Raw genomic sequence first — 23,581 nt, forward strand, 5'->3', positions numbered from 1 at the left:
CAGCTGAGAAAGTAAACACTTACAATAAGTCTTGAGTGGTATTTTCTGTTCAGATTCCAAGTTTTTTTTTTTTTCATCTGAGTTAGTGAAAGTGTATGTATGCACATGCTCTTTTATCTACATTTGTCATGCCGCTACAGAGAAACCACTGGGTGCTGGAGTGGCTGATATCAGGAGCATATCATCGCCATGGAATGACTACACTGGCGACAGTGTTAGCAGTGTCTAAATTACTGCTCTCTGAGGTACTGGCTGCTTTACCGTCATTAGCACGACCATTACATAGATTGGTGAGGGAAGGGTGCTGAGGCTCTGGCAGGAGACCAGCTGAGTGTTCCTCAGGCTGGCAGGGTCATTCAGGAAGTGTAGTCTGCTTCCGTCACACACACACACACACACACCCTCCTCCCACCAATTCTCCGGTGAGACCTGGCTGCAGCCTGCAGAAAAGCTGGAGATTAGGTGTGTGTGTTTATGTCCGTGCACTCTTACTATTATTATGGGGACCAAATACCCTCATAGTACAAGTAGGAAAAAATTAGGACATCCAACATCTACCAAGTTAATGATGGTTATTTTATAAGGGGAGGGTTTAGGTTTAGAGCTACGAGAATGTTCCGGTTGGAAATGGAACATTTGACGCCAAAATGCAATTTTGGTCCTCACAGACATAGAACAAATGGGTGTGTGTGGGGGAGAGAGCGAGAGAAGGAAGGCAGTGAAGGGAGGTTGGAGTTATTAGTCCAAAATCTTGCCTAGGGCGCCAAATGTCAGGCCTGGAGGCAGTGAGCAATCATTCTAGTAAGACTGCTGCCACTTCTATCAAGTAACTCAACCTCTCATGAAAGAATGGCGACCCACTCCTCCTGTCGTCTCCCGTTACCCGACTATACACTCAGCGGTAATATGACCTCTGCCTATAACATTACTTAGTTAGCGAAGGTAAAGGAAGTGTTAATTGAAGCCGTGTTCCATCCAGTTCAGCAGGGATGATGTTTCACTAATGCTCTTATGAGCAATTACTTCAAGAACAAGCATTTGTGATAAAGGTAAAATAAGGCATGGCTCTGTATTTAGTCGATTACAGGGTGGATATAGGAGTGAACCAGCACAAATCCATCCAAAGCTACATCAAGAACAGGGGTTGGAGTGGAGAGGGTTCACCTTGCCAATAACATGACATTTTCCACCAGCAATAATGCAGGCTTAATTCGGCTCTGAAGAGCATCTGGTGCAAATTGGACATAGTTGCTCTTTAGCAGCATTTCATGAATGATAGTCCCTCTATTTATATCTCTCTCCAGTGTGATAATGGTGTCGGGTCTATTGACATGCTGGACTGTTATTTACATGACATTAACCAAATGTGGATTTACATTAAAGGTATATGACAAGAGTTGCCAGGAAAGGAGATAGGGCATGTGTTTGTACCCACGTGTACATGCACGTTACTTTATTTGTATCCGTATGTATGTGTGCTGATCTGCATGTGTGTGCATGTGGTACCTGGGTGTGTGTGTCGTCCAGGGCCACTGAGGAGGAGCATGTTAACCAGAGGAGCAGCCGGTCCACCAGATGTTCCTATTCCCACTAGGCTTGTCACAAGTGGACCTTTACTTCTCTCCCTGCAGTACACACACACACATACACACACAGGATTTCTTCAACAGACTATACATAGTACATGCCCAGCAACACAGGAGGGAAAGCTACTTTATGCTGTTGTCACTGTAGATTTGCATACAATGAGGATCTTGTTTAAAGGATGCTACAGTGAAGAACATGTAAACCCACCTGGCCTGAATGATAAGGCTTTTTTCTTTCCACAAACAGTATTTTAGATGATGTCCTTGGCAAATCTGAAGCCTTTTTTACACAGCGCTCAAGTGTGTATTGTAAATGTTTGATTGAGTATTCTCAAAGTCAAAATCAATTTTTACATGCTCACAGTATGCAAGGAATGCAGCGTGCTTTCAGTGAGAAACTTTCTCTTGCGAAGCTGTGAACACATAACAGCACTTTTGACTATCAATGCCAGTCTCCAGTTCCATTTTCCAATGCCACCGCTTCATTTGCTCCCATATGCTTGTTGTAGTGGACTCATTCTCATCTTCATATACTATGGCTGGGTGCCTTTCATGGTGCCATGATCCTAGGTAGAGGATGTGGCCATTTGGAAATGTCATGAGAAAGGTCGAGACCATCATTGTGGCCCAGTTCAACAGGCTGATTTACGAGGTTCTAGCAAATGAAATATAGTAAGGGGCTAGTGGAACAAGCAGGCCCCTATAGGCACCCCAAAGGTCACCTAACTTAATTTCAATTAGGCCTAGGGGAGGCCAAGAAAATATGTCGCTGGTGGAAAGAGTGCTGAGGAAATGGATTTACTTGTAATGACATTGTGTTTATGAGGATTAAGATAAGGCTAATCAGTTGCAGAAGGTGGCTATGTTAGCACATTATTGATTGAAGAGTTTAGGGAAGAGATGGCGAATAAAGTAATCATTCTACTAAATTCCACACAGCAGCATAAGTGACATATATTGTTTATTATTTACAGAGGGAGAAAAATGCAAGTCTCAGTGCTTCCTCCACTCCCTATCAATCACACTGGATTGTGCCTGCTCTGAATCCCATCAATTACTGCTTTCTGTTTGACACATGCAACGCCAGTTCTGATTAGCCAACAATTCTCTGGAAGTAGCAGCATTGTAAAGAACAAACGGCTTGACATTTTAAATATTTAAGTCAAAGTGTACCACCAAACCCAACACTCTTCAACCCACCTCCCCATAACTACATATGTGTCAAAAGCACCCTCCCACCCCCCACACCCGCACAAAAAATGCTTCAGCAAATGATTTCCTTCTCAGGGAGAATAACTCAGTCCCCACTTTGTCTTTGATTTAGGCTCTTTTTTCAGCCCCTTTTTGTTTACCCATGCTGTCTAGCTGCCGCTCCACTAGAATCCCTATTGGCAGCTGTCTGACAGGGGGGCTGGGTGGCTAAGTAGCCCAGAGGGGGTAGTGTGGTATGCAGTTTGTGGTTGTGCACAGTGTGAATATGTTAGAATGTACAGTATTTATGTAAACCTTAATGGATATTTTTTTGTCTTGTGTGCACCACCTTGTCTCGTCTGAATCAGTTTTGTGTCTTCATATGTGCCAGCCAATTACCAGGTGTGTGTGTGTGTGTGTAGATGTCTGTCTGGGTTTGGTGCACGTCCGTTTGTGTGTAGGCATTTGTTTGTGTGTCTTGTGAGGGTGATGTGGCATGGAGGTCACTTCTGTCAGATCCAACATCCAGGCCCATGCTGTGATGTGAAGGGCACTGTCAAGAGACAACCACAAGGCAGCACAGGTACAGCTGCCCTCTGTGCTCTTTTTCTTCTATGCCACACACACACACACACACAGATATACACATTGGTGGGGACACGCAGACAAAACACATCCATACTAACCCTGCGGTGGGAAAGCCCCCAGGATTTTACAGTCTCTTCAAAACAAATGCTACTGCCTACCTGTTGACTAACTGTTGGCTGGTGTCTAGCTATGTGATATGCTATGCTTCACGTAACAGGGAGGATGGAAGCACTGATATAACTGTTGCTTATCTGAGAGGATAGCATTAGAGCCACTTGCTGAACTTTGGAAGAGTAATAGTTAAAAAACAACAATAACCTTAAAAAAAACATTTGCCTGTGGGAGGATGAGGCAGAAATTCAAAGACATATACTTGAAGTTGAAACAGATGACCTCTTTAGAATCCAGTCGTGTTTGTAAGACTTGAAAAGCTGCCAAAAAGAATTTGATAATGTAAAAAAAAAAAAGTTGTTCTTCTGTGAGAGGAATAACGAAAGGTCTAGAAGAGTTTCTCTCACAGATTCATTTGAATGCCGGGGGCAAAACTGATAGTCGTGTTTCTTTATTTAATATGCAGATCCAGAGAACCAGAATGCACATATAAATAATAATAAAAACAACAAGAAAGTACAGATACACACAATAAAGTCACATAAGCTTAAGTGTGTGAAAAGGAAGCATTTGCAAAGCCGCGTAGAGATCAAATCAGTGAAACGGGGGACGAAGAGTGATAAGTAAAAGCAGCCGGCGGTTAATACAGGTACAGCCACAGCAGAATACATGCCGCATGCTTATGTCCTCGTGGACGTGCTTGTGTTGGCTTCGACAGAATATGAGATAGAGTATGTGTGTGTGTGAATGTGTGTTGTACTTCTGCATGAAAAACAACCAGAACCCTGAAACTGGACCCAGAAATGCAGCTAGTATAGGGTTAAGGGCAAAGAAGTTATAGTATATGTGTCCTTCTGACTGCTCGGGTGTGTGTCTACAAATCTATCTCCCTCTCCACGTCTCTGTCAGTCTCTTTCTGTGGCTGTTCTCAGGCTGTACCCCTCCAGTGTACACTATGTCCACACAGTGGGAGAGCAGCTCTGAAACTTTAATGCTAATTGATCCCAGTGAAGAAGTGTGGACACAGGTGTGTTGCCGCAGGCCCTGGCTCTGACATGGATGCCAAGGGATTCTGGGTAACTGAGGGGCTTATAGGGCCAGAGCAGAAAGTGTCACTAGCCGCGGCACAAGCGACCCAGTTCTTTTCTAATCAGCACAGGTTTGATGTGCACCGTGTGTGTATGTGTGTGTGTCTATAATAGTCCTTTTGAGCCAAATAGTAGCAGAAATGAAAGGACCCTATGAAATAAAACTAAAAGTTAATTCAGTGCATTCATGCCCACATTTAAATTTCACCTCAAGAACAATAAAATTAGGCATTTTAGACCAGTATTATTAAAGGCAACCACTTTATATTATACATTATTTTGCAGGACAATTTTTAGACAAGTCCTGTAGTGGAAAAGGACCATAAGACAAGATATGAGAGAACTTGCAGTGTAATGCTACTGTGTGTGCGTGCATCGTGTGCTATATGTGTGTTTTTGAACAAGTATGGTAATCGTGAGCCTTTGAGCCCCGGGAAAACCCACATCTAAATCAGACTCAAGCTGCTGTGTAACTCCCAGATTTTCGCACTAAGTTTGCAGTCTTGATTGTGTGAGTGTGGGTGGGTGGTTGCATGTGTCTGCAAGCGTGTGCGTTGGTCTGGATGGAAAAAAGACTTAGCACTGCCAAGACGCAGGTGTGCGGATTAGGTGTGATCCCTTCTCATATTCTCAGTAGTATATCTTATTTGATGGCTTTTCTGCCATGTAAATCTTATCAAAAACTAGCTAACAATAGCACCACATTGACAGACGCCCAAGCATCTGGCGAGCCACCGCTCTGAATGTTCAAACTGCTGTGAACAACCTGTCTCCAAGAGAGAAAATAACTTGGAAGGAAACTCAAGGAGTTTGTGTGTGTTCGCGTGTAAGTGTTTGTGTTTTCTTGTGTGTGCTTAAGAGGGATGAGACAGAGAGAGAGAGAAAGAAAGAGGAAGAGGGGGGAGGAAAGTGTATGTTGATAGCCTCATAAATCATGAAACAGATAGTGCTGTATCTTAACCAGTGTTGAGCCAGGTGATGGCATGATGATGATTTGAATGCGCCTCTGCTTTTCCTGTTTCAGCTACCTCCATTGTTCCCTCACTCTGCTCAAAGATAGAGAAAGATAGGAAGGAAAGAGGGAGAGAAATAACTTTGGCCGGTACAAGGCTCCATTAAATTGTGATGAGTGGCCTCAGTGAGGGGCTCTGTGTACAGCACTTTATTCAGGAACAATCACTTATTTATAGGTGTTGGAATTGTGTTGTTTGCTTGTTTTATTGAAAACCTTGTGGGTAAAGTGGCGGCGGGCCGCCTGGCATGTGAGCGCCACATCTCTAGAGGGCATCCCTGCAGAAAAATCTTCCTCCTTGATGAATAAGTGAAGGGGACAGATACATTTTTCATTCACACGGAATCCATTGTCGCTTGAGATGTCTGGTCACTGGGTATGTGTAGTCAACCTGCAGGCGGTTAAAAAAAAACAACAAACCCAACAGCACAACCTCCCTTAGACACTAGCACATGTGCACAAACACACATGATGTATATTCATGAATGCAGATGCATGGATGCAGAAACACACCCACATGTTCCGTTCAAATTGTGGACATAATGGAGCTCTGATAGACAGTGACTGTCAGATGTGTGTAAAGAAAGACAGATTAATTAGTGTTTACTCCACACAACTGTGAGTGAGGTTATCAGTCACAGCACAGACACATCTACAACCTGTTTAGAAAGGTGAATAAATTGCTGTATTTCTCTTAAAGCCTTTTTCACCTTTTGCTGCCTGTAATACATTTCCTGTGAGAAGGACAATAATTCCTATAAAAAGAAGCTGACATGATTATGATGGTTTTCAGTAAGTGATGGTGAATTTCAAAAGAAGTTTGCAATAATTTGATTTAGAAGTTACAAGAAGTTACATTTCTGCTGTACTTTTGACAGTACACGTATAAGTTCTGCGTCCACCACCTCTACTTTAAGTCTTGTACACAAAAACTCACGTTGACAGGCACACAGGCGAGGCACAAGCAAAAACATGAAGGTAGCAAAGTGTAGCCCATCACAGGGAGGGTTGTGGTGTTTTGTGTACATGAGGGAGCATCTCTCATGTATGAATGATTTATATTAAAAGAGAAAGTGAAAAGTCTTTCTGGAAGCACACCCACCCTGCAACCCCCCATGTGAACAGAGGGGAGCATCTTCACATGGCCAAATGGGTCTGATGGTGATGGCATGGAGGAAAGAGCAAGGCTGCTCGCCTGCAAAGCCTTCTGTGATCTCCACCACCACTCTCACTGCACGCTGGGACACATCAAAAAGGGAATTAATAAATAAATAACTCACAACACCATGTTTTATTAAGTTGGGTAAGGCATCAGTGGTGAGGGGTCCTAGAGAATCCTGAGATTGGATGGCGGCTTGGATTGTTGCTGCAAAACTTGTAGCAGCTGTCTAAGATTTTATTTTTTGAGGTCATTATTGAACTGAGCTATCAATCTTAAAAAAGTAAACTGCCCAATCTATATTTTTGACTTCTACATCATAATCTGAAGGAGTAACTGTAAAAAGATTATATAATGTGTTGAGTGTTAATCAGTGTATGTATTAAAGTACAGCATGTTAGTGAGAAACAGTTGCAGAAATGGCAGATGATTATTTTACTATTTAATACATAGGGATTGCAGCTAACACTTATTTTTTGTATTGATTACTATTTTGTTTTTATTTAGATGAATTGTTTTGTCTATGATATGCCAGAAAAAAGGGGAAAATGTCCATCGTAAGTTCCTAGAGCCCAAACTGACACTTTATAATTGTTCATTTGATCAGAGTAACACTCCTACACAGACCAGATATTCAGTTTGCAATTATATTAAACGGAGCACTGCTCACAAATGTCTTCACATTTGAGAAGCTGAAAACATCAAATGTTTGGCAAATTATTTGTCAGAATGGTTTGATGATTCATTTTCTGTTGATCGACTTTATCAACTAATCGATTCAACACTAAAATGCTGTGTATGACAGTGTAATAGTAATGGCAAAGGATATTTTAAAAGAGAGTGATGGGCAGTGCCCTTCCCTTGTGTACTTGGATTGACACTCATACTGCACCTACGATGTGATGTTGACAGAAATCCAACCCTATTCCTAGAGATAGGGCTTTAGCTATATTTTTGTTTACAGTGAAGGAGATGTACTGCTTCCTTTAACATGGCACAAACAGATGTTTGTTTCCATAACCCCTTCTTGGAGTGAATGCCGGATGTTTTTATAGCCTGGCTTGTTTTATAAGTATTAATACTGTCGGCATGATGCTGAGATTCAGCTTGTCAAGTATTATCTCCACATCGAATTAGTGTATATGTGTGTGTGTGAGACCGTGAGTCTGCATGTGTTTATGTATGTTTGTGTGTAATTGTGCGCGTGTGCTGCCAAACTTATTTGTGTTTCTGAGAATATGTGTCTGAGCATTATGCACCTGTGAGCGTGTGTTTGTGTGTCATCTTGAGCGCACTGTGAAGGTGTCATTGTGGAGCCTAGGCCCTGTAAGCTGTCAGACAGTGAGAGATGCTGCACCTCTAAAGGGCATGCTTTCTAGGCCTTTTCTGTCTATTATAAGCCCTGCAACACTCATCAAGGCTGTTGCAGTGCACCCCCATGTCCCTCAAGCAGCCACAGAGAAAAGCCACCTTTCTAACTAGGAGAGCCCTTGCCTCTAAACTTCACATACCCTTGTCTTCCATTTTGACATGATAAATGCAAGCAGCAGTAATGAGGTGTCGGGTTGTCAGGGCATCCATTTTGTTTTTCTCAAATCTGAGTAGAAGCTAAGAATCCAACCCTTTCTCCATTTTGAGACACCCAGTCCTGATTCCTCTCCAAGCTACAGATCTTTGCCAGTGTCAAGGGTTAACACCTCATGGTACCCATACCTCAACTTGCGATTCTCACTCACTAATTTAGACCCCCAACCGATGTAAAAACCTGTATTGGGGGGGGGTATGGATTTATAGGAAATGATACATTACGCACATGTGCGTTTTTGACAGCAGTCGGAAGTGCCAGAGCTGAAGGGGGTGCTAGCACTACAGCTGAGAGAGTAGCACTGACGCTAGCCAAAGATTGAGATGTGTCACTATCTTGCCATCTGTAACAGTCACGCCTGGCGTCATCAGAAACAGATCGCCTTGATACCAGCCACATCAAATCTCCAGTTTGCCAAGCAAATAGAATAAAACAATCTATCGATCTTGCCCCACCTTCCCGTGTATCAACACAATCCATCTGTGTTTATCAGGCTATCTGGCTTCCTATCTTTTGTTGTCTGCAGGCAGGCATTCTTTTCTTTTCTTCTCTTTTATTTTCTTCCTTCCTCCTCCCACATTTGTTTGGTGATCCATCAGCCTATTTACCTTATCATGCTGCCAAACCATCCATTTACGCTCCCATCTGTCTGTCAAACTATATCTTAGCTTCCATTTGTCTAACTATCTCTCTGTTTACTCGTTCACCTGTCAATCATGTGGCCTGCCTTGGCTGCCGCAGGTACCAACGGTCGTCTGGCTGATACTGTCTCTGACCTCGTTGGCTCAGAAAACCGTTAGATGAAATAATTAGATTCCTATCACTTCATCTGAAGTTTTACATTGTATTAATTACAGCACCTTGTAAATATAGTAATGTCAGTTTCAGGGTTGATATGAGCCTGCATATATGCACAGGGGTTATAAATTTGTTATGATAGAGGGATGACCTATTTTTAATATATGTAGGAAGTGTTGTTTGCTAAATTTGTTTTAGTTCAGATGTAAAATATTAAAGTTTCAACTGTATTTTCCACACATGTTTTTGCAGAATGTTATCTGTGATCTAGATAGCTCCCTTCACAGAATCCAAATGGAAGCAGGTCACTGCTTTGGCTCGGTCCAGTTCAGATCCAGCCTCAGTGGAGCAAGCCAGGCACTGATGTCCATGTAGTCAGGGGGTCTGGCCTCCCACAGAGGCCCAATCAGTCTTATAGGGTCAGTGACTGGCCCCCCTAGGCAGCAGAGTGCCTTGGCCTGATGGATTACTCTCTCTCCTGGCTCAGGCCTGTGAAACACAGGCCTCTGCTACAGGCCCCATCTGTGCTCTCCATGGTTCCGGCATGCCTTGTGGTCATAGTCGCGGGCTGCTGGTGAAGCCCCAAATCAAAAACTTCAGTCTAGTGTACATATTCTGACACTGCACGTAGCCCTTTATGCATGAAGTCAACTTGAGCAAAGTGAGGAGTAAATTAGAGCAATGATTAGTTGATTGAAAGAAAACGTTATCTTCAACTCTTTAAAATACCAATTATTAGGTCAAACATGAGAATTTGGTTCTTTTCTTGGTCTTAAAATATTGTAAATGGAATATTTTAAGGGATGGCTTTACGGTTGGTCAGACAAAATAAGACATTTTATGATCTCACCGTGGACTCTTAAACAATTAATTGAGAAAATAATCGACAGATTCAATGATTATGAAAAAAACTGTAAGTCGCAGCCCTAGAGTGAAATGCTCCTGCTCCCTGTACTGCACATAGTGTACTGCAAATCCTATACCACCAGGCTTCTAAACTACAATGTATACTTCCGTGTTGTGCCAAAGTAGGGAGATAATGTCAAAGTAAAGTAAACTCAAACTGCAGGCAAACAGGTGGGCAATGTTTAGCAGTTTCAGGAATTTACTCTGGAGGATATTTGTTTTCTTTCATGGTTATACTTAGGTTGAAGCCTGCCTCCTGAAACTTGACTGCTGAGAGGACAATCATGAATGGGAGTTTTGCCTCAGGCACTGATCGATCGCAAAAGTGTTTTCATATAACTGTTCATTTGGGCTGTGTGTGCCTCCGCAGCATCCCAGAATGCCAAGAGGCATTGTTCCGTGACTGAAGAATCATGTCCAGCAGAGATATTTTAAGGAGATTTCTGAACCTGAGGGGCCCAACGAGGAATCTGTGGTACCTGTAGTCTGTCAGGCTTGTTGTTTTCAATCACAAATGTAACAAATCTTAGCCAAGCTTCAAAGAGGACGATGGATTTTTTTGAGATTACCACACACACAGATTCACACAGAGCTTAAAGTGCATATGGTGCACACAAATTTTACATGCACAAACACACGTAAAACCTCTTTTTCTTTCTCTCCTGCTGTTTTGTCCCTGGTAGAGACCTGTCAAAGCTTACCTACTGAGGAGATAAACTATTACCTTTCTTCCCTCTAAAAATAAGCATTTGTATATGAACATGTGCAGGTAAACATATTTTCTACCAAGCAGTCAGGAGGCATTACTCTGATACCAAGCTCCTTTCAGCAGGGTAGTGGATGTGTCCACATTACATGCCATGTGAATGTGGAAGCATGACAGAGAAATGGGCTGCATTTATGCACAGTGTGTCTGACAATAAGAGCACTACGGGGAGAAATGGCGCTAGTTGCAATAAGAGGAAAAAAGTGGTTACCGTGGCAGTGGCGATGGCAAGAAAATCAGCCCTCATGCCATTTTTTGAGTGACAGTGCACAGCCCAGTTTTCGTCAAAGTCTGGAACGTAAATGGAATCCGGAGATAGGGAGTCGTGAGAGGCTGTTGGGCGAAAGAATGGCTGTATTCACTATCTGGGTCAGTCACCAGTATTGATGAGCATGCACAGCACAGTACCCGCTGAGATAGAGTGGTGATAGGAGCGCAGAAAGATTAACCACATCCCTGCCCTGTCAAAACCGATTGCATGTTATGACCACCCTGCTCTCTGCAAACCCCTCCTCGTTACCGTTTATCTCAACAGACTGTCAGTTAAACTCACTTTGCCTCCAAATTCTGTATACAAACTGTCACGCAGGAATGTGAACTTGTATACATGAGCGGCTAATCTGAATACTGTGAGATTTAGTGTCTATTTCAAGTTGAAATTTGTTGTTCGTTTTTAGATTGCTTTCTGTGCATGCTGGGCTTTTAGAAATCACAAGTGACTCACTTGTTGTAGTTAACATGGAGGTAATGTCAGTAATAAGGGGGGGCTTACAATCAGAAAAGTAGGAGAGGACAGGGGGAAGGAAATTGAAAAAGAAAAAGCGAGACAGAAAGAAAGACAGTGTATGAGCAATACAGAGAGTGGGAGAATTTCAGTATCTTGCCTCAGCATGTTTATCCAGGCCTGTCTTAAGCATTTCCCTCTTGTCATGCCATTCTGATCGCCTCTGCCTGCTATAGCATCCTGAGAAAACACACCAAAACACATCAAGCACTGGATTGTAGCCCCCTCACTCTTAGATCCCCTGACTTTTGTACTCCTCCCTTATTTAGGTGATACTTCTTAAAAAAGGAGAGAGAAGTGAAGAGATTACAGTTGTAAGATTGTAATACAATGCAGCCATACGACATGTTGTGTTTTCACTATGAGGATTGCTGGCTGTCGACAGACATGTTGGCTAGCTAAGCACACCTATTCAGTCATGTACAGTTGACAGTTCCTTGTTTGGGGTGTTTGAAAGTAACCTGTTTATTACATTTAAGTTATTTCAGGACATATAAGAAATCAATAATGGTTCAAAACTGGATATATCAATATATTACACTGGATAAAAAATTATTAAAAGAAAAGCAAATGGTCTTCATTTATGAAGTCAACTAATGTGCCAAACTGGCACATTTACAGAAAAGTCTATTAATGTACACTGTGCCTCTAACTGTATAAATAAATACATAAAAATAGGAAAACAAAAGAACAGAATTTTAAAAAATACAATTTGCAGTGCAATCATTACATGGGTTAACAACTTCTTGTTTGTTTGTTTTTTTACTTACTCTATCACAAAAATCATATTTTTTGTCACCAGAAGCAAAAGATGGCCATTGTCTGCTGTAAACAGTGTCTTCTTGCAGCAGGAAAAACTACTTTTAGATTCATATGGACATAAAATTACAGCAGATATTGGATTAAATCAAACTGCTCTTTTCTGAAAACCTAGACATTCTTATGTAAAAAAAAAATAAAAGAGACAAAAACGAAAAGAAACGAGCGTAGCATTTATAGAGCAGTAGCTGAGAGAAACCATGCTGGACTTGTAATCCTTTGATCTTCTACCATGCATTGGTTTGTATACATTTCAGCTCCTTCTTATAAATCAATGAGTGACTTGTAACATCAGATAAAAAAGGGTGACTGACACTCTTTCTTCTTTGACCCACCATCCCATGGCCCTTCTCCCCTGTTCTTTTTTCCAGCTCTCCACAACTGAACTCATCTTTTCTTCAGTAGCACTATTTTTTCTCCTCCCCTGCTCCTTGTTTGGGGTGATTACTCTTACCAGTGAACGAGGGGCTGTGTTTGCCACGACTGTAGTTTTGCGATACCCGGCCCATAACTTTCAGTGGGAAGAAATAGCTTCTCTCCCTCTGCATCCCATTTATACACCGTATCTTGTTTCTGTGTAGGGAGTTCCATTACTCTGTAGCTTGGAGGCTGGCAGAGGGGAAGGGGGGAAAGGGAGGTGGAGGAGATGAAAAGAGGTGATAGAAGGTTGCGGCTGCTGCTGTTGCTGGTGCTGCAGACGCTCTCCCCTTCGACATAGAAGCAAACACAACGTGTTGATGTGGAGCAGAGATTTAATCACCTTTATTATGTTTTATCTCATCAAAATATGAAGTGCACAGCGACTCGGAGAGAGAATTAGACAAAGGCAGTGACATGTCAGAGAAATCATGTTGTTGCTCACTTGTTTAGCACAAAAGACAGCAAACACGTGGTTTTTTTCAAAGATATTCTACAATAGATGCAGCTGTAGTCCTGCTTTATGATACATCCTGTTTGCCTTCTGCTGCTATTTGCACACATGATTGGTGATTATGTGATCCTGACCTTGTTATCGTGGCCTTGATGAATGTGCGTACCATGTTTAGGTTTTGGCCCAGAGTCTTGTTCTGCCCAGACGATATTTAACACAGCATAATCCCTCCAAAAGGTTTCCTGTTTATAGTGGCCACGAAAAGTAATTCCTCAAAGTATCCCATGCTGAAAGCGTTTGATAGATGACTGGCAGCTTTTCCTTCTTTTGCGGATCATAGAGCCTTATCATGATGTAATTCCACGTAATTAGCAAAAGACGACAGTAACACAAAAGTCATTATGATATTTAATCTCTTTTGGGGGATCCACTGGGGAAACTATCGTCTATCATAACATGAAATGACAACTCACTGGAGGCCCTCCAAAGAGTCAGGAGAAGGTTGGAGTTGACTGCACCGGCTTAAGGCCTATGCTGTAGCTGTTTAGTAATCTTGGCGTCCTCTCCTCCTATTACCCTTGTCTTATTCCGAGCCTCTCCCTTGTGGCAGGGATCATCATGATATACACGCAAGGATACGCTTGTGTGTTTTAAAAACAGAGGGGGGAGGGTGTGTGTGATTTCCTCAAAGCAATGCACTGTGCTGTTTCTCTGTGCCCCGCTTGAACACTTAAACAACAATGTATTTCCTTCTCTGTGTGTGTGTGTGTGTGTGTGTGAGTGAGAGAGAAAGAGATATAGTACAGTGTGTGAATTTGTCAGTGACTTCCTCCTCCATCTGCCCACCCTGAGTGAAATCCTCGGTGCATTTAGTAACATTTTGAGAAACGTTGCCAGCCAGCATTTAATTAAGTTCTGGTATGCCAACATCTCCCTGCTGTAACATAGAATACCTGCTCTTCTTTTGTCAATTTCTTTCTCCTGTTCTTGTGCTCCTCTGTGTCGCGCCTACTGTAACTCGGAAAAGATGCCGCCTCTGGGAGAAGCAGGTAAAGAAGCCATCAAAACCAATGCGAGTAGAAAGAGCCACAATCAGTGCTCCAAAAAAGCCGTAGAGTTTGTCTTTTGTGTAGATCTTTTCCTCTTATCCCCCCCAGTCTCACTTTGTTTCCCTCTCTGTCTGTATGTGTGTGTGTGTGTGTGTGTGTGTGTGTGTGTGTGCTTGAAGAATTCAATTCTGTAGAGGCTAGTAGTAATGTTTCTCTCCCAGTAGAAATGGCTGCTGTTTGTTCAATTGTTGTGATAGATTGATGTGGGGTGGGAAAGGATGGGCTTTTATGCACCTGAAGATAGGAAAAGAAAAGTCTTTATGAGAAGCCAATAGCTCTCCGCTCAAGGATCCTCTGATGGGAGATGCATTTTGCTGGAAGTTTTTTTTTTTTGCGAAGTCTTTGACGAAGGCTTTCCCGTGTATTCAGGCAGTTGGGCAAGATGCAATAACACCCAAAAGGGCAGTTTTTTTTTATTTTATTTGTTATTCCGTTCAAAAGCGGCCTGCTTTATGGCATTGTTCCTGTTGGGCTTCAACAAGTGGACTCACTAATGGTCTGCATTGTTTTCAGTTTACACAGCATACAAAATGGCTTCCTTTTCAAATAACAGCGCCAAAAAGCATGTTTTCTTGTTTAGTGAACAGGGCTCATATTAGTATCAATGAACCTGTAGGTTGAATCAATACCAAGGTTAACTATAAGTGCACTGTACTGGTGAGGAGAGCTGGAGCCCTGGGTGTGTTACTGTAATCACATCACTTGATACAAACCACATACACTGTTATATTGCAATAAAAATATTTTAAAAGGTTGGTTTGATGGTGGGTATTTGGTATATAATGTTAATCAAATTTATATGTTGTACTTGTCTGGAAAAAATAGTATCAAACCCCCAGTAGTTGTAATTTTTATAGATCTGTGTGTGGATTGCTCCAGTCTTTTACGTCTTTTGTTATGTTTTTTGTCTTCTATGATTTAACTTGTCTCCTAATTCATGTATTTTTTTGTAAAGTCTTCTCTTTGATCTTTTCTGCTGGCTTCTTTTCCCCACCCTATTTACAGTAATAGATGTAGCCCGAGATGACCCCCCTACCCCATTAGAGATAAAGGGTCTGTATTCTCCCAGATCTGTTTTTTATGCTCCTTTGAAAAACGGAGGGGCAAAGGGGACTGCTTGCCCAGAAATGAGGTTACAGCAATTGGGTTTGCAAATGATTGGCAAGGGTAGATTATGTATGATCTACTTTTTTCCCAGTTCTGTCCCCATTTTTTCTTTGTGTACTATTGAAGTTTGTTTTGAAAGGAGGGAGGTTGTATAAGTCCTGCTTACAGACCGAAGCACCTGTGGATGTAACAATCAGTGCATGGATAAGTGGTAATGACGTTTTTGGACGCACTGCACAAACATGTTAGCTTTAACAATAATTTACTGTATTTGAACGTACGTTTAACTGAAACAGAGCAGAGAATACAGAACCTTTCATCTCCTTGTTTTAAACATCTCAATCTGTCTTCCTTTCTGTTCCTTCCCTCCCTCTTTCTCCCTTTCTCTCCTCCTGTGCACCATCTGCATGATGCTTTGTATCCAATCTGAAGGAGTGCTGCTCTGTTCTCTACTGCGATGGTGGGAGTCTGTGTGTGTGTGTGTGTATGTGTGTGTGTACATGTTTGTGTATGTGTTCCTAGCCATCACAGTCACTCTCAGCTCATTACCTGACATGATGGATGGAGAGAGCGCCATTAAACAACGCCCAGTCCGGGATGCCTGGCACCCTACAGCTGGCACTGAGTAATGGGCATAGTGGTGGCGGCACGCTTGGAAACACCAGGGAGTCCTGTGTGGGTGTGCCTGCAGTCATCTCCATGGCTATGCTTCCTGGTTCAGTCCAGCCCCACCTGCCACCTGGCTGCCCGACGGATGCCATGGGCATTTCTGGGCAGACATGGTTGGATAGCATGGGAGGCAGTGTTTGTATGACTCTGTCATAGAACTGGCAACTGAGAAAACCCAAAGTGATACTGGCCCCGCTATCTGACCATTCAGTGCCACAAACCAACGGCGTTGTAGCAGCCACTTTAAACTTTTCATTTTATAAATTTTTTACTTCTGATTTAATTGTATCTGCGTTTTTGGGTTTTTTAGTAGAATTGTTCAATCAAAGGTTGGTATCCTTACATGCTGTACCCTTTCATGTCACAAAGAATCTTTCTGAATGATTGTATAACTCAAACAAGTGTTCTGTAAGTGTTGAACTATATACAGTCTTATTACAAGCCGCTGCTTGTTTTTCCTGTTTGTGTGTGTGCCTGCTTGTGTGCATTTACTTTGTCTCCTGTGCATATGCTGCATCTGATGTGAGAGCAGTTGAGGGGCTCTTGAGTGGAAGCCTGGATCAGGAGCTGAATGGAGTTACTATGACACCAGACACAAGCACCTCAACTCCAACAGCTTCTTCTGTTTCTCCGTCCTCCCCTGCTGCTCTGCTCTCAATCAGCCTGGATTTGCTTCATGTTGTTTCTTCTCTCCTCTCTGTCTCCTTTCTCTGCCTCACTTAGTTTCTCTATACAGTCTTTCATTTACTTGAGCTCCTGTGTGCCAGTATGGATCAATGTAACAACACTTTCTTGTTCTTTCTCAGTCTCACTCGCCGTTTCTGATTCTTTCTTTTTTTCTCTTCTTTTTTCTTCCTCTGACCAGACAACCGCCGCGCAGTCCTGGAAAGGTCTCGTTCCCGCCACAAGCAAAATCACCAAGCTCGATGATCACCGCGCCTACCATCAAGAACGCTAGATAAGTGCCAAAGAGGCCTGCGAGGTGACCTGGAAGACATCTGAAGGAGGGATAGACCACCCTCACTGTTGGCACGCACGCACGCACACACACACACACACACACACACACAGCACCAAGTATGAAACAAAAATGCCTAAAGAAGCCACACAGAGCTGAAGAATCTACAGTACATCACAAACAGACATTTGTCACTTTTCATGCTGTTCGTCTGACGCCTTACATATTTATTCAATACTTTCTCATCACTCTAAATGTTCACGTCCTCTCTAGATAGTCTGATTTATAAAAAGGGGGGGGGAAATAATGTTTTTAAGGCTGCTGCTGTTTGAAATGAAAGGTTTTCATTGCTTGGAAATCCATTTTGATTATTGCAAGTCTAAGCCTTCTACTACAGTAATCAGAATACAACAGTTAACATGCAGTGCGTGCTAAAAAAAGACTTTCTGCCAAGAGAGACTGTACCATAGTGTATGCTTATCATCCTGACAAACATACCACACAGTACATTCAACAGAGGGGCAGCGGGCCAGCTGTCCTTTAAATGGAAGACAGGGATTCAACACCCATGTTGGCATGTGACTACCTGCTGACGTTTGCCTGAACAAGTCACCAAACTCTGAACGGGAGCGGGAGTGATGGCTTAAAAATGTTTTTGTTTGTTTTTGTCTGTCAATCCCTCCTTCAACCGACATCGAGTCCACGTGAATCAATTTTTTTTATTCCATATCCCGCAGAGCCACAAGAGCTGGCCCCTGTCTGCGCCTATATTTCACAGCATGTGAGTCACGGATCTTGAGTGTAGTCTCAATTTTGACAGGATGCATTTTTATTTTTAGTTGTGTAATATCTAACCAATGCCTTCAGGGTGCTGATCTCTGTCCCAAGATCGCTTTTGCTGTTAGCGCGAGAGACTGACACATTTACTAAATGCACATAACTGCCTAGTGGAGCTAACATGACCCTTTGACCTTTCCTGCAGTCACACAGGTTTTCGTGGGGGAAGCTTGACTATACAAAGGTGTTGCAACGTTTTTTAATACTAATCTAATCTGTGTGTTGTTGTTTGTTTTTTTTTATATGAAGGCGCTAAAAAGAAGTCAGTTCTGTTTGGAGACCAATGGTGAAAAGTTTGCTCCACTTAGAATTCCCACAGCAGATTTTTGATGCATTTTCCAATTATAAAAAAAAAAAAATGGATGAATAAAAATGAGGTCTGTAGGAAAAACAAGGAAAAACAGTGTGATGTGGATTCAACTGATATTTTTATATAATGGAACCAAATTGTTCATATGTTAAAAAAAGAAAAAACTTTGGGGGGGAAAAAATACCCCAAATCTACTGAGGGAATCCATGGCTCAAACATTGAAGGGATTTAGGACTACAAACTGTAATATTTTATTAAAAAGACATTGTTTCCAGTAGGGAAGCAAGAAGTCATAACTAAATACTTGACATCTGTTTTCAGTAACCTCGCTCACTCGATAAAGCTTTCAGCATTGAAACAAACACCTGATTGCTTGGTGCTCGTGTAAAAAATAGTTGAAACTTTGCTGTTAGCTTTGTTCCTCTGTAAGGACCCACTGTCACACAGTTTCTTCACAGAAACTATTTATTCATATATTCATGCCTAGGGCGGCCCTGTCCCCTCACTGCCCTAAACTGTAAGCAGATGCTCCTAAAAATAATCAACTAAGGGATACAGAAGATGAGATGATGCTTGTCTTAGCAAGTGAGTCTCCAAACGCCCTCCAGTTCCCCAGCACTAATGGCATAAGTGACCCTTTTACCAAAACACGAGTTCTTTAGTAATACCATAACTCTGCTTTAGGCTGTGTGTGTTTGTGTTTGGGCCTCTGTGTGTGTGTACGTGTGTGCACACCATGCCAGCTCAGTAATCGGAACAGGAACCCAGGCAAAATAGGATTCAGTGTGCTTGACTCCTGGGCTGAATAGATGGAGATTTTTCATTTAAACAATCTGCCAGTGCAGCTTGTGATGTGTCTGTTTCATGATGCCTCCTCTCCCAGCTTGCATGCTTCTAAAAATGCAATTTTACACATCATCTCGGCTCAAGGTGCATCCACAGTGCTCCGAGAAGTCTGAATATTTAAGAAGACAATAATTCTCCTCTGAATATAAGGTTCGAGTGGTCGCACAGAGAAAGCATAGAGAATGAGGTTTCCGCATAAGGGATTCTGCGTGGATAGGAGTATAGGATGTGTTGTATACAGCAGAGATAGAGATGGACCATCGAAGGTAGTGATTTCCTTTTTCTAATCTCGATTTGGTCTTTGTCCTCAACATTGCCGCGCCAGTTTAAAATATTGAATATATGAGTTTTCCCATCAACACCTTCTTATTGGCTATTATTCATGCTAAAACAACCAGTGGGTTGTGGCTGACAAATAAAATGTCTATTTCTTTATGAATAATTTGACTTAATTATTATTATTTAATCACGCCAGATTTGGTTTCATATGTGCCAACTTTTTTTTAATATGGGAAACGCAGTTCTAACCATGCAATGATGGAAAAGTCCTGTTTTTTGTTTTGTTTTGTATATCAAAGGGAGTAAAAGTTTTTTGTCAAAGTATGAGAAAAAATGTACAGACATAAAAACTTGATTTAAAAAAATATATATTTTAACCATTGTTGAATAGACATTGATCCAATTAAGAACTGTCATTCAAGGTAGGAGATTTTGATGTGATTACAAAACGTGTTATTTCGTATCTAAAACATCTTTTGTAAGATGTCTTTTATTTGGATGCCATTGTAGAACGTAAGCTAAGAGCTACTGTATTATGTTAGCCATTGTAGAAGTTCCAGATCATACATTTTTCCTGCAGCGTTGATCACTATGAACAATAGTATTGTGAATGACGCAACACAAAACGTAGATTTCTTGCCCTTCAACAGATCAATGGCTTAAAACATAGTTTCTTAATAAAAGCAGCTACTTTCATCTAAAAGAGAAACTTCTACAATGACAACATTCCTCATCAACCCTGTTAGTGATTGTTGTATTTCTTCCCCAATCCATCTTTTAGGATAACCAGAATGATGTGTTTTTATAGAAAATAGCAGGAGAGTCTCAGGTCAAAGAGCCTGAACTCGTCCACCATTTTAGTGTGAAAAACAGGCCTCTCTGTTTGGCCCCATCATTCCATTGTCTTTTAGCTTGTGACTAACAAACCTGAACTAATGATATGACTTGTGCTTATGGTAATTGTAAGAATCAGGAGGCAGGGGTATGAAAGATTGATCAAAACTGTAAAGGTGCCATTTTGGTGGTGATTGGTGGCAAGCGCTTTGATTAAGGAAAGTTTGTGACTTACACTCACTGACTGTGCACTTTACCTCACCAGATATTCTCCTCAGAGCAGAGGAAGAGTTGTTTGAGATGTTTGAATACGACATTGCCACTAACAGAGTGAACTATTTGCAATGTATTTCTTTTGGTAAATAGTTCCAGCTGCCACATATCCAGTTCTTTCCCACTTTGTTAGTGCTTACTATTGATTTGCGAAAGACCAATTGCGGCTGAATCAACAAACAGCGCCCATAACTGTTGACAAACCCTGTTCGACCATGATGTGTAAGCTGCCATATCCCTGCCTACCTTCCTTGTTGTCATTGAGTATGTTTTATTGTCTTAAGAAACGTTTATATTTGTAACATTTTAAGTTTATTTGTATCCTTAAGAACATGAAAAAAACAAAATGGTTATGCACACTGTCCTTCAATAGAATATGTAATGGAATATGATACTAAATAATAACCACTTTGTTATATAAACTGATTTCTGAAAGATGCTTTGTCTTTTTTCTCTGGCGTTTGTGTCCTTATGCATTTACTTACTCACACGGCAGAAGTATTCAAACATTTCTTTATCAAGCCTTTTTTTTAAAGCCTTTGTCACCTTTTGTTTTCCCAGATACTCTAAAATTACATCCTCAGTTTACCTTGTGGCAGGGCAGAAGATACCTGCCCCACGCTGACTTATGGACAGGGATTACACAGAGCTCTAGGTGTTAGCACATGATGAATGGGACAGCTCCTACCTATAAAAGCAACATATTTGGACCTTGGTGTCCCCACTGCTTTATCTTCCACAGTGTCAAAGGCAAAGTGATAATGCTGTCATGTCCAATGGCAGCTTAGGGAAATTACTACACAGTCAGAAAATACATATCCAGAAAAATTGCCCCTTTTAATCATTGTTCAGACCTTAAAATCTCCCCTGTGACTAAAAATCTTTCCTGCCTAAGTTGGAGGGCAAGACCATGGAGAAATTCAATAATTTGTTTATTATTTGATACTGAAGGATTTAATATGATAACCAGGGAAACATTTTTCGTGGATTTCATCTCTTGTAGACAGTAAAAAAAAAACAAGCATTGTGTCTGTTTCTGTTACAGGCAAGTTTGAAATGAAAACAAAATGTGAGACTATATTTTATTTTAGCGTAGAGAACATGGGAAAATTAAACTCTGTGTTTCTGCAGTTCACTATGTGAGATGTACTGACTCTCCTGTTTCCACACCCATGTGTTCCTCCCTGTCTGGCTGCCTGAGTCCCAGAAGTGAGTGTCAAATGGCAAGGCAGAGCTGTTCCTGTCCTAACTCCTTAACGTTACACCCCCCCGCCTCCCCAAACATGCTCAAATGCAACCGCATGTTCTCCTCGCATGTGCCATGTCCCACTCCCCTGCTGCAGCAAGACATCATAAAATAAAGGGTGACATAGGGGAGTAACCCCCGTGGCCACAAGGGCCTCTCTCACCCTCTCCCTGTGTACACACAGAAACATACAAAGCTCTATTCTGCGAATCTTGGGACTGATCTTCTCCGAGTCTCTCCTCCTCCCAGTGTGCAGCCAGACAGATGGAGATTCATCTCTCAACAAGCTGTGATCTGTGTTTAGAGATGTGTGCTGCAGAACACAACTCTAATTAGGTTTATTGTTGATCTTGGGAGGTTAATTTGTACTTGGCGGCAAGTAAACATGCTGAAAGAGGCCAACCTAGTTCCTTACAAGGAACCAGCATTGCAGCTATGAAGAAAGGCAGCTTTCTTATCATCTTGACTTTCCAGGTTATTCAGAAAGATTATACCCCCCATGCTATATTTGGCTGGTCTGGTTTAATTGCTCTTTGTACGGGGTGAGAGATCCGTCTTGGTTGGGATGGTAGAACTCGGAATGAGATACGGACAGTGTATTTGTCTAATGAGCTTAGGGGTGCAGTTGTGTGTATGTGGTAGGTATTACTCATTTATTTTATCATGTTTTTTTATTTTTACAACCTCCAGGTAAGTAGCCTTGTCAGAGTCTGAGAGATGAGCCAGGCCCACACAAGTTCTCTTTGTCCCCACCCCTTTTCTTCACGCTATACACAGTTGTATTTCTAATGCACCCGGTGACAGAGCAGTTGTCAGTGGGTGCGCAACATAATTATGTTTCATTTTGCATTTCCACCTACTTGAGAGTATGCAAACATTATGGAGATGAGACAAAGCAGACAGTAACGATTCCCGCCTTACCTGAGCTAATTCTGTTTGAGGAAAAATCTTATTCAAGCAGCACCTTGCACTTAAACATGAGTTTGATAAATGCATGTATGTGTGTGTTCAGGGTGAATGTGTGTCTTGATAAATATGTCTGTGAGAGGATTTTCTTGTCTAATGTTCTGCAGGTGTGTGTGTGCCATAAACAGCTCAGTGTTGTCTGTATTAAAGTATGTCAAGTAATCTGATAATCTACTGAAACGCTGCGTTTTCACTGTGTTTTCACTGTGTTTTCAAGATAAAATGCCAGTCAAACACTGTATGTTAAAGGTCCAGTGCTTTACCATTCAGGAGGATCTATCGGCAAACATTAAATATAGTATTCATAGGTATTTATTCAGTAGTTTATCTAAATAGGAATCATAGTTTGTTAGCTTAGAATTTGTTTTTATTATCTACATTGAGAGCGTGTCCACCATATCAAACCACCATTTTTCCACAATAGCCCAGAAGGACCAAATTAAAAAGGAAACACTGGCTCTAAATAGGGTATTTCGTGGTCACCCTAGTTTCTCACACACCACAGCCACACTTGGAAGGTTGAGCTGTATTCAAATGGCTGTAATGTGCAACTTTACCACTAGATGCCACTAAATCCTACACACTAATCATTTAACATTTCCATGAATCTATCTCACAGCATTAACCTTGCCGCTAGTCTTTTCCAGTGGCCAAATGTACAAATCTGTACACCAGTGGTTCACAACGGATTGCCCCAAAATTTTGTACAGCTGTTGTATTAGCTGTTACACGTCACGGTCACAACATGCTAGCGCGCACACTGATGCGCAGTCGGTCGGTCGGCTGTGTGTAACAAATCAAGAACCAAATGAAGGGATCAACAAGGATTAAACAGCTACAAAACCACATAGATGAAACGGCAAAAAACCAACACGAAAACAAA

General features: G+C 41.7%; 1 protein-coding gene across 7 annotated transcripts in view; it reads left to right on the forward strand.

The window, feature by feature from the left end:
• diaph2 (diaphanous-related formin 2) overlaps positions 1 to 20,925 on the forward strand; it is a 354,389-nt gene extending 333,464 nt beyond the window's left edge. For all 7 annotated transcript variants that reach the window (XM_035669470.1, XM_035669472.1, XM_035669476.1 and 4 more), the window contains one exon: positions 17,015 to 20,925. In XM_035669470.1, the coding sequence (XP_035525363.1) occupies positions 17,015 to 17,079 (65 nt within the window). In that variant the 3' untranslated portion in view covers positions 17,080 to 20,925. The remainder of the gene's footprint in view (positions 1 to 17,014) is intronic.
• The last annotated feature ends 2,656 nt before the right edge of the window (positions 20,926 to 23,581 follow it).

The sequence above is a fragment of the Morone saxatilis genome, unplaced genomic scaffold (genome assembly GCF_004916995.1).
Source record: "Morone saxatilis isolate NCDOM2014 unplaced genomic scaffold, NCSU_SB_2.0 Contig22, whole genome shotgun sequence".
NCBI lineage: Eukaryota > Metazoa > Chordata > Actinopteri > Moronidae > Morone > Morone saxatilis.